The 12,702-nt window shown below is 39.5% G+C and overlaps 1 protein-coding gene across 1 annotated transcript in view; it reads right to left on the reverse strand.

Annotated features, from left to right (window-relative positions):
• Positions 1–10,873: 10,873 nt before the first annotated feature.
• LOC131239988 (4-coumarate--CoA ligase-like 9) overlaps positions 10,874–12,702 on the reverse strand; it is a 41,697-nt gene continuing 39,868 nt past the window's right edge. The window contains exon 6 of the mRNA XM_058237958.1: positions 10,874–11,244. Coding sequence (XP_058093941.1) covers positions 11,116–11,244 — 129 coding nt within the window. The 3' untranslated portion in view covers positions 10,874–11,115. The remainder of the gene's footprint in view (positions 11,245–12,702) is intronic.

Genomic DNA, 12,702 nt, shown 5'->3' on the forward strand with positions numbered 1-12,702 from the left:
ATACTCTTCAACATTTTCATGCTCTTTCCAATACAATACACAATCATTTATACATACATGTATGGGGATGTAACCAAAGCCCAAGTCTCGCATCAAGGATTTTGCCTCATAATAAGACTTAAGTAATGTCTCACCATCCAGTAATGCTTCTTTCAACAAGTCAAGCAACATGTTAAACGATTTGTTACTCTAATGATTTATTGTCTTCAAATGAAGTAACCTTGTAAGAAAATTTAACTTAGAGAAGTTCTCACACCTCAGATAAAGTAGACGTTGCGTATCCCTCAACAACCTACTAAACTTTTCTGATTCGACATCACCCATAGGAGGAATCTCTTGGCTACTACTTGTCACTGTAAAATCAGTATTCGCAATTGTTCCCCTGAACACATCCCCTATGATATCTTGCATTTCGTCAATGTCTTCATCCTCGTCATCCGACACAATTGGGTCAGCAAGGACTTCAGTGGCCTCAACTCTTTGGTGGAACTCTTCACCATAATGGATCCACCAAGTGTAAACCTGGTCAATCCTAACTATGAACAAATCGTTTTTTACTTTGTTTAAAGTCTTATGAACCATGTTCTTGTATTTTCGACATGGACACCTAATCCTATTGCCTGAATTTGCCCGATTTCGCATAAATTCCATGAACTCTTGAATCCCTTATTTATACTCTAGGCCAAACTTGTTCTTAGCTCGCATCCAACTCTTATCCATCTCTACAATGAAAAGATTAGAGTCAGCTTATGGAAATAGGTTTAAGATTAGGTTAGGGTTATAGGTTTAGGATTAGGTGTAGGTTTAGGTTTAGGTGTAGGGTTTAGGGATTCGGGTTCGGGTTCGGGTTCGAGATCAGGTTTAGGTCTAGGTTTAATTGTTTAGGTGTAGGTGTAGGTTTAGGTTTAGGGTTTGAGAATAGGTTTAGGTTTAGGTTTAAGTTTAAGTGTAAGGTTTAGGGATTCAGATTTGGGTTTGGGTTCGGGATCGGGTTTAGGATTAGGTTTTCAAGTTTAGGTTTAGGTTTAGGTTAGGGTTATAGGTTTATGATTAGGTGTAGGTTTAGGTTAAGTGAATTAAGTTTAGGTTATAGGTTTAGGAATTCGGAGTTGTGGATTTGGTTGATTTTTCCTTGAGTGCCTAGCGTCAAAGCCAACTTAATGGATGTACTCAATGTCACACAGACACGATGATGGGTCCAAAAATGGTTGGGTGTTTCACCCACTACCGTTAGATTGTAGAGGATTTCAGTCCATGGTATGGGAAATGTGTTGCTAGGAGCTCCTACTTTACACGTGGCACGTGCCTCTGCCCAAAGGATGGGATACAGTGCAGATTGGTCATATCTCTAAAACCAGGTCGATCAGACCGGTGTGGATTAGGTGAGACGGCTGGACTGACGAAGATGGTGCAACCCTTATTATGGGCCCACATTATTATATGTATTGTATCCATGCTTAGAACTAATCATCAAGTGAAGTATACCATAGGAAATAGCGGTGAGTCCTTCATCTCCTTCAAGTCATTGGATTAAGGAATATCTTTTTTTTATTAGTGTAATTTCTTTTGTTTACGCTCAAGTCACCTATGTCGTAGATGCTGAATTATCATTTTTTAAAAAGATTTTTATTATTATTAATGTAATATAATTCATTCTACCTTCACATTACATAAATTATTTTATCTCTATTATCATGTGGATTTTTTTCCTTCATAAATTATCAGAATTTTTTCACATGTGATTAAATAAACAATTAAACTACTTAGCTCACATATATAGATAACTATTTATGGCCTATTTATTTATTTTAGTGCTGACATCATACATGTATATCAACGACTGAATTTTAAGCAAAACAATTATAACCTCAAATTATATTTTTTAAATTGCTTCAAAAGATTTTTTTTTTAATAAAACATGTTTGATTGATTTTTTGTTTTTTAAAAAATCAATTTGTTAAGAAAAAATAAATAAAAGATTTTTTATTTTATTTTAGAATGGGATTTTGGCTCAGGTCGTGGCCATAAGTGAGTCAGGTGTGCCGTGTGCGGGTCTTGTTTGTTGTGGTCCCATACGTGGAGAAGAGGGAGAGAGTAGTAGAGGAGAGACACACAAAGAGAGAGAGAGAGAGAGAGAGAGAGAGAGAGAGAGAGAGAATAAAGGAAAATGGGAGTTGGGTGTGGCGGGCGAGCTGGGCAATAGACGGGTCAACCGGTCAGGTGTAGGTACAGAGAGTAAGATGAAATTCAAAGAATAGGAGCTGAGGAGAGGAAGAGATGAGGCACTCAATCGGGTGTTTAGGGTAAATGAGAGAGAGAGGATGAGAGGAGGGTGCTCGCCACTCAGTTGGGAACTAGGTAGGGTTACAAATTTAGAAGTTAGAGGGTTTTTTTTTTTAAATTTTTACTACATGTATATTTGACCGAGCCAAGATTTGAGCTGAGCCAAACTAGGCTGGCATACAACTCAGGTTCAGTTTGATTTTTAAACAAGCTAGGATTTGTAGCCTCGCTCAACCTAGATAGGTTGTTCGAGTTAAACCAAGTCGAGGTAAATCGAGTAAACCAAGTGATCTAACCAAGCTGACTTGGTTTATGTTCAGCTCTACATCTAGAGAGACACTTACAAATCCTTGACTAGCAAAGAAGGAAATATAAGATATAAAAGACGCATTGCTCATATGCAATAAATAAAATAATAAATACTTTTTCACTCTTCTCATCCTACATTAAGATTTTTATTTTTAGTTTTTGAAAAAGTGGTGAATATTAGAGAAAACTCTTCTTCTGAGAGAAATCCTCTTTCCTTCCCTTCTCACCGACTTGCTAGCATAAAGGAAAATCCTTTTAGGCTTCTAGGAGTAAATACTCGTCTCTTTATCATTTGTACCATACCTTGGAGATACAAACCATAGGGAAAAGACATTTTTATTCTTAGAAAAATTACCATAAAGATATTTACACATAATGGTTACCCTTAGTAGTTGCCCCAACAAAGCCTGGCCTACCTTTGTCTGCTTAGAATCTCTCTCTCTCTCTCTCTCTCTCTCTCTCTCTCTCTCTCTCTCTCTCTCTAATAGAGAGGATCCAAGGAAAGGATGTTTTAAAACCCCGGCTAGACTGGTTAGACCAGTTTCGACTAGAATGATCAGTGTCCTTTCTAGCAGGGTACTGGGGATCCATTTATGGAATTGGACCTCCTCAATCACACGTGTTGTCCTGTTCAACCTTCTAAATTGAGGAATTGGATTGGCTAGTGTACCACACACCAGTGATATAGCTAGTGTGGGAACATGTTGTGCGAATACGAGCGTTGATGCTCATTGAGCTCCGAGTTTTACCAATAATTCAAAGGAGAGATCAAAGTTACATGGGCCTTGAGATGATGTATTTATTATATCCACATTGTTTATCCATTTTTTTTGAGATATAAATCTCAGGTACACCACACCACAGGAAAACGGTAGTAATTGAATGTCCACCATTAAAAACCTCCTAGGGCCCACTGTAATTTTTATTTGACATCCAACCTATTGATTAGGTCAAATGACCTGGATGAAGGGGAAAAAAACAAATATTATCTTGATCCAAAGCTTTTGTAGCCCTTGAGAATTTTTTAATGGTGGTCAGTCAACCAACACAATTTTCTGTGATGGGTCCACTTGAGATTTAGATCTATCTCTTTTTTCAGTCTCACAACATAAAATGATCTGAAAAAATGGATGGATGGCGTAGATGAAACAGATACGTAATGGTGGGCCCCACCATGTGCATTGACAAATCCACCAAAAAATCCCCAAATTCCTATTTTAGACAATCCACCCAAAAATCCCCAAATCTCTAAATCATCATTGAGATTGAGAGAGGTTGAGAGAGAGAGAGAAGGCGTGCATGGGTAGGGCTTCGGCAACAAGAGCGTGGGTGGAGAGAGAGAGAGAGAGAGAGAGAGAGAGAGAGAGAGAGAGAGAGAGAGAGATGGGTGCTGGAGTCATTTCGGCTTAAAACATAACATTATTACTGACGAAACTACACCAAAAATAAAAATTACAACTCAACATCCATGATCAACCACAAAAAGTGAAAAATATGTCCACCGTTCATTTTGTCCAAGCTCCTTTATTGATGATACGAGTCGTCGGTAAAACTTCTTTTATCGACAATATTGTATAACGTCGGCAAAAATAGCCTCTCCGTCATCAGAAAGGAGGATCTTTTACTGACGAACCAAATTGTTCATCAGGAAAAAATACATTTACCGATGAAATAATCGTCGGGAAAATATTTGGTCGTGGCGGGAATCTTTTGCCGGCGACATATGATTTCGTCAGGGAAAGTTCCTTTACTGACGATATTGTGTAACGTCGGTAAAAATAACCTCTCCGTCATCGCAAAGGACACCAAGGGACCTTTTGCCGACGAACTATTTGGTTCGTTGGGAAATATTATGTATTGTCATTTTCATCGACAATATATAATATCATCGGGAAAAGTTTCCAGGCCGTCGTTGTAAATGGTGGGGGGAACAAAGTTTGTCATGGCGGAAATCTTTTGCTGACTAAATATAATTTCATCAGGGAAAGTCATACGTACCGATGAAATCAAGTTCATCAGAAATAAGTTTGTCGGTATAAAGCCAATTTCTTGTAGTGACTCTACCAAACTATGAGGATCATATTCAACTTATTCCAATAATTTAACAAGATGGACAACCATACACCCATTCACAACAATTTAATTTCACATGTGTCAGCATGAATCATGAAATTCAGCGATGTAGCGGAAATCAAGTACAACTAATTTAGCAATTCAACACTTTGACAACATTTCACTCCTATGCCCAACATATTTTACATGTAACAAGGTTCAACAACAATTCAGCAACATTTGGGGAAATTGAATGCTTACACCCTAATTAAACATGCAAACCAGCATTCCACACATTCGGGGGTGTTCGGGACCTAAACCCCTTCCCACGTTTTCAGAAAATCCTAAGTCTATAGTCCCAATCATGCAGTCCAAAAATCCAGCAACATGCAAGGATAATACACCATACACATTCACTAAAATCTAAGCTAGGCACGATAATCGACCACCCAAAGGTAATGGTCTGCACCTATTGTTGACTGGAGGCCTTTGCAATCATCCTAACGTTGTCGAGTCCACAAACTCGAAATGTCGGGGCTTGCATTACATGGAGTTGTGGTAAGGTGCATGTATGTGGCTAGAGGCTAGAGAGGGATGGATTAGAATCCGAATCTTACCTTGAATCGGATGGGGTTTGTTCCTATGGCGATCAGGTCGGGATTCCTGGCAATAGGGGGGGCGTAGGTGCAGGGAATTTCAGTCCCCAAGCACCACACACCACTCTCTCTCTCTCTCTCTCCTTCTCTCTCTGCTTCTCTCTCTCTGCTTCTCTCTCTCTGTCCTTTTTCTCTCTCCTCTCTCTCTCTCTCCTTCTCTCAGCTACTGGATTTTTTTTGGGAGTGAGAGAGGTTTAAATGCTATATATCTTATGGAATTAAATCATTTGGCCCTATGTTTCACTAATTGCCTCTAGCAGCCCTGTGAGGCCCATCTCTGGTTGTTGGGGCTGCCTTGATAGCCCCCTAGCCCATCTAATTTGTGGAATAAGTGCCCCATGGCCCGATGAAGGGCTGGGTAAAGTTTGAATACAAGCGGATGCGGGGTATTGTCACAATGGGCCGATTTGCGATCAACAGTCACCGATCCTCGATCAAGGGTCAGATTTTGTAGGCGAGTGCAGGGAAATATTTCTAGCCTTTGGTGTAAATTTAGAAGAGATCCGATGGCTGAAATGTCCAAACTCACTGACTCAAGAATCGGTGCCAATTGATTTGAAATTTTTAGCTATTTATTCCCAAGCGGGGTGACTCGCATTTTCCAAGTGCCGACTAGAGGGCACGATTTGTCCATTTCTGGGCACCGTCCGAGCCTGACATCCGCGATGGACCACAAGCCCAGTGAGGCCCTTGGCCTCCCCAAGTTTCAAAATTTTTTGTCCTACCTCAGGCGGTGCATGGGTCGTACAGGCAGCTGCTAAGTACTATTGGACTGATCGGCTCTACGGTCTGTGCTCAGCCCGAATGTAGTAGGATTGCAACCCATTAGTGGCTTAATTCGGATTAATTTACCAGTAATACATCCGCATGTGTGACTGATTCATACGGTCCTGCGCCAATTTGCACGTGGGCGGCTTAGGACATTGTTCCGATTTGGGCTGGGTGTTACACTTATTCAATCAAGATTCCTCCCTAATGATTATAAGCAGGTATTATTCCAGCAATACCAAAATTGCCAATGGGGGAATAAACCGTCACAAATTACACTGAGAAATTACAATAGTTGGTAATGTGGAATGACCTGTTGGAAATCGAATCACAGAAGGTAGCATGGTTTATAGGTGGGTTATGATTGACAATTCATGACCGAGTTTAGATGCATCTGGTCAGGACCATGGATGAAGCGGTTCAGTTGGCAAGTGGTGTGAAAACACAGCTTGCAAGAGTCCCTACTTGGCCTTATCCTTCGACTCAGCCCCCTATGATGGGTCTCATGTAGGATTTAACGCTTGCACGGGAAAAGAAACTAGTAGGAGGACGTCCTTAACCTCCTGTAACCGCAAACCATGACACGGGGAGCGGTCCATCTAGGCCTCAACATATGACACCCATTACAGTGGGTTCGAGTAAGATTCTAAATCCTTATTATCAGCCAAGGCCGAACACTTGTTACCGATGCGACCAACCAGACCACCTATCAAACAATTGCCCTCAACGCCTCATAACCCACTTAACCATTAACGAATGGGGCAGTGAAGGAGATCCAACAGAAGAAGACCCTGGATTTGATGAAGATGAACAAGCCATTGAAGAAGGAGCTAGTATGAAGAATAGTTGGCCAAGGATCATGGTGAATCCTTGGTCGTGAGACGATTATGGTACACTCCACGAAAGGAGTTACATCCACAGTGGCACAATATATTTCATACAAGGTGTACCATCAATGACAAGGTCTGTGATTTAATCATAGACAATAGCAGTAGTAAGAACATCATCTCGAAAGTGATGGTGGATAAGTTGTGACTACTTATGACAAAGCATCATTCCCCTTACTTGATTGGCTAGATAAAAAAAAAAAGCCGTGAACGAAACTAAGGTAACCGGACAATGCACTGTCTTGTTTTCAATTGGTAAATATGATAAGGATCAAGTACTTTGCGATGTGGTCGACATGGAAGCATACCATATGTTACTCGGTCGACTATAGCAGTCAGACCATGATGCGACCCACCAAGGATGAGACAATGTTTACGTCTTCGTCAAGTGTGGTAGAAAGATGGTTCTTGTTTTTATGGTACTAAAGAACCACCCTAAAGCTTCTAAAGTGGAGGGGAGTTCCCTCCTAGCCATCTGGGATTTCATGGAGGAATTCAAGGAAACCGGCGAGGTGTACATCATAGTGGTAAAGGGTAAGGAATAGAAGTCCTTAAACATTCCCCCAAGTTTAAGGCCATTGATGAACAAATTCAAGAAAATTTTGCCCGATGAGTTACCTGATGGATTGTCCCTCATGCGGGACCTCATCCCATAGGCTAGCTTGCCCAACCACCTCACTATTAATGAGTCTGAAAGATTGTGCGATACTTAAGGGGTGGGTGGAGGAATTGATCTATAAGGATCTTTTGAGAGAGAGCAAGCTCATGTGCCATGTTAGCATTGTTAACACCTAAGAAGGATGAGAACTAGTGCATGTGTGTTAACAGCCGAATAATTAACAAGATTACTATCAAATATCGGTTCCCAATACCACGGTTGGATGACATGCTCAATATGCTAGAAGGTGCCAAGGTGTTCTCTAAACTAGATTTGAGGAGATGGTACCATCAGATTCGTATTCGGTCTGGTGATGAGTGGAAAATGACATTCAAGACTAGAGTTGTATGAGTGGTTGGTCATGCCCTTCGGTTTATTGAACGCACCAAGTACTTTTATGTGTCTGATGAATCAAGTGTTGAAGCTGTTCATTGGCCAATTTGTGGTAGTATATTTTGATGACATCCTGATATATAACCGGGATGAGATGGAGCACATGGAATATCTCAGGGAGGTGCGTATGCTATTGGAGCTGAAAGTTTTTAACAAGTTGTACCTCAACTTGAAGAAGTGCAGTTTTTTAATGGACAACCTATTATTCTTAGGATTTGTAGGTATCCGTATGAATGATGAAAAGGTGCGAGTCATCATGGAATGGTCAATCCCGATGAACATTCATGAAGTAAGGAATTTCCACGAGTTGACGACCTTCTATCATTAACTCGTGGGAATTTCAACACTATAGTCAAATACGTTTCAGTGGACCAATGAAGCTGACAAAGAGCTTTGCTGAAATCAAGCATCGATTATCCATAACACTGATTTTGATTCTTCTCAGTTTTGACAAGCTGTTTGAGGATGAGTGTGACGCATCATATGTCGGAATTAGAGGAGTCTTATCATAGGAAGGCAGGCCAGTAGCCTTTTATAGAGAGAAACTCGGCGAGGCCCAAAAGAAGTAGTCAACATATGATCTTGAGCTTTACGCAGTTGTTCAAGTGCTGCGACATTGATAGCATTATCTAATTCAAAGAGACTTTGTTTTCTACACTGACCATCAAGCCTTAAAGTTAATTAATAATCAAGATAACATGAATCATGTGCAGACTAGATGGGTTGTGTTTTTTCAGAAATTCATGTTCATTTTGAAACACAAGTTAGGGCAGAAGAACAAGATAGCTGATACACTTAGCCACCGTGATCACTACTACTTACAGTGAGCAATGGTGTGGTCGGCTTCGACTATCTTAAGGACATGTATGCCAATGACGAGGACTTTAAGAATGCATGGATGAGATGCCAAGAGAGTCATCCTAGTTACCTATATATGTAAGGTGGTTTCCTTTTCAAAGGGAATTGACTGTACATCCCCCAAAGTTCTCTAAGGGAGCATATTATTTAAGAGGATGTGGCGTTGGTGGATATCTTGGGCGAGATAAGATGCGGGCACTTGTAGAGGAGCGGTATTACTGGTTGCAATTGGTACATGACATGAGTAAAGTAGTGCAGCGCTCTCATATTTTTCAAACATATAATGGGTTGTCTCAGAATATGAGCCTCTATAACCCATTACCTATGCCTGATGACTCTCAGGAGGACTTATCTGTGGACTTCGTGCTTAGTATCCCACAAACACAACATGGCATGTATTCGATGTTCGTGGTAGTAGATCATTTCTCAAAGATGCCACACTTTATCCCATGTAAGAAGATCCTCGATGCAACACATGTGGTGAATCTATTATTAAAAGAGGTCATGCGGCTACACGGGGTTCCCAAGACAATTACTTCTATTCGTAACATGAAGTTCATTAGCCACTTCTAGCGGACTTTGTCGAATCGGTTCGGTACACAACTTCACTTAAGTAGTGCTTACCATCCATAGACCGATGAATAAACTGAAGTTATGAATTGTACATTGGGAAACCTCCTTCAATGTATTTCAGGTGACAAACCAATGTAATGGGATTTAGCATTGTCTCAAGCGAATTTGCATTTAACAACATAGTGAACCGGTCAACAGGGAAGTCCCCATCCAGATTGTTTATGGTCAAGTGCCTTGCCACACACTCTTGACTTGGTCCCTTTACCCAAGCTCCCGGGCATGAGTATTGCAGGAGAACATATGGTGGACCGAATCGTGGGCATTCATGTGGATATGCAAGCCAAGTTGCATGCCTCAAACGACAAGTACAAGGAGCAAGCTGACAAGCATCGGTGACAAAAGGTGTTCGAGGTAGGCGACATATATGCAAGGAGAGATTTCCAACTAGGACATATGAAGAATAAGAAGACTGGACTAGTACCGATCCTCCGAAAGATCAATAACAATGCTTAGGAAGACATGGAGATTTTGAGTACTTTCAAGTTGCGGACTTGACCGACTATCATGAATTGAAGTGAGATGAGAACTGGAAGACGATTTTTTTTTAAGTGGAGGGGATTGACGTAGAGCTGGTCGCAGACACTTTTATGGCCAAGATGGACCAGAGAAGGCCTTATCGGAGATGGAAGTGATCAAGACTGTCAGAACCTTAAAGCAGTCATATCTCGCAAACTAGAATGAGTTATTCAACATACAATATATGATTTTGGGGTAGGAGAAGCTACATTAGCCAACCAACCTGCTACGTCGGGTTTCCCATGCTAGATTTGAGAGATTCAATCAAATCGGCGGTCGAAACTCCATTTTAATTTCATTTTTACTGTTTATAGTAAGTTTTAATTTGATCATAACTCTTGATCCTTTAAGCTTTAGGAGTCGTGCCCAACATGAAAAGGGCATAGAAAAATTAGAAGAATAACATGGTTCGGTCAAATTGGACACTTACTATTTTTGGCCAAAAACCATAAAGTCTAGTAGAAATCATGGCCATCCATAAATAGAAGTTTACTATTTATAATAAGTCACGTTTCTAGGGAGTTCGAGTTAGAGTTGGATTTTGAAACTTCTTCCTAGGTTAGATATCACTATTGAAAGGATTGTAAATTTGTTTTTATCATCAATTATTTATTAGAATTTATTTCTAATTTTCTATTTTTCCTCGTGGATTTGAGGAATCTCTGTGAGGAGTCCAAAGAAGCTCCATGGATTTGGAGTAATTATCTCTTGAGGAAGATGGTAATCCACCTCATCACATCCATCCCTGCGTCAACCACACGCACCCTAAACCATTTTTTTTTTTTTAATGAAGAAAGCACCACAAAAAGTTTTTTTTTTTTTTTTATAAATTCTTTTAACAGAAAACTCTCTCACTCATATACCCTATAAATAGCAATGAAAAGCTATCTAGAATTTCAATTCCAGCAAAACCCTACAAATAGCACTGTTCTTCTGTCATTTTCTAGATACCAACAAGCGATACCCAGTTAGGATAGGTTACTCAACACCAAACTCTTGCCACAGATGTATTTTCTGAAATTGAAAAGCTTAAAAGCCACTTTAAAAAATTCAGTTTAATTGCAGTATTAAACAAAGGAAATATCATAAACAGTAGAATTATTTATAATTTTGAGGGCGCAGAGGCTGAGGTTGCAAGCTTTACCAAATCCTTCCTTAGAATTTTGCCAGCCGCAGTCTTGGGTATGGAATCAATAAATGAAACTCGCCGTATTTTCTTGTATGGTGCAACCTACACCAACCAATAACAACATCAGCCATCTAAATTATTCTAACCTCACTTTAGTGACCTGGACTCAGTGAGTTAACCCTCTGAGTCAGCCAATTGAGATAACACAATGCTGAGTTACACTGACACAAATCATTAAAGAGGAATGATATGGTGGTTGGAGGCCAGCTAAGATGATGATCATGCAGCCACATCTATATGTACATGTGGTACACATGTCTATAATAATCTGGATAGTCCATCCAATGGGCCCAATTGGGATGGCCACAATCCAAATCAATCAATGATTGCGTTCCACAAATGAATGGTAATGCTCAATCAAGCATCACGTTGGGCGTTCAATTACCACTATTTCTTGTGGTGTAGTCAACCTGAGATATAAATCTTCTTCTCTTTTAAGCTCATACCTTAAAATGAGCTGGAAAAATAGATGGACAAAGTGGATTTAAAACACATACATCACGTTGGGCCCCACAGTCACAGATCCACCAATCCCACTGCTGCTAGCCCGATTTAAGAGAAAAGTCCAACTCATCAACTATGCCCAGGCTTTGGTACTCAGTCAATTATTTCCAGCCCAACTATATTCAAGGGTCTTTATGATGCCTGGCTTTGAAACCACGTTAAATGCATAAAATAGGGAAGAATTTGAGATTTAAGTATGTTTTGGAAATGTTTCTTGCATGATTTTAAAAATTATTTTATTTTATTTTAGAAAGATGATCTACGCATGAGGAACCTATAGTTGTTATTGGTGTATTTATGAGAGTTGGTTGCAATTGATTCATATGATAACTTATTTGAAATGAAAAAGAAATCCATTTTTTAGTAAAAAAAATAACAATTTTCTGCAAATTTCTGACAAAAGAGAGTTGAGTGGATCTCTTTGGCTGTGACTTAGTCCAACCTACACTGGTCGAGTGATTCCCAATTCATCAGTACCAATTTGGTATTGTTAAAATTTTTAGTTTTGATACATCCGTACGTTGCTTGCAGTGTTTTTAGTACTTCTAGTTAATAAATGAATTTTATATAATAAAAAATTTTGATAATTTATCATCAAGCTTATTTTCATCCTACAAAATTTCATTGATTTGCACAAAAATTATTAAAATTCTTGTAGTACAAACTGTTTTAAGCTGATGATTTTCTGAACAATTTTAAAACATCTCAAAATCGGCATCATTTGACTTGTTGTATTTTATACTTTCTTTATTCTTTTCCAGAAACAAAACCCATTAAGTTTTACTTTGGTTTTGAATAATCTCAATCAAAGTTATATTAAACAAAATACACTATTTTAATTTTAGTGTATTTAAGCTATTTATTACCGTCCATTTACAACCACGTGGAGCAACATCATTCACCTGCATGTTATGTGATGGGTGGAGTATGCATGCTCATAGTGTGCACCAAAAGTTGGTATTCACAGATCTCACCGGCGTGCACTATGTGTGTTGA

This window comes from Magnolia sinica, chromosome 3, assembly GCF_029962835.1.
Source record: "Magnolia sinica isolate HGM2019 chromosome 3, MsV1, whole genome shotgun sequence".
In the NCBI taxonomy this organism is placed as follows: domain Eukaryota; kingdom Viridiplantae; phylum Streptophyta; class Magnoliopsida; order Magnoliales; family Magnoliaceae; genus Magnolia; species Magnolia sinica.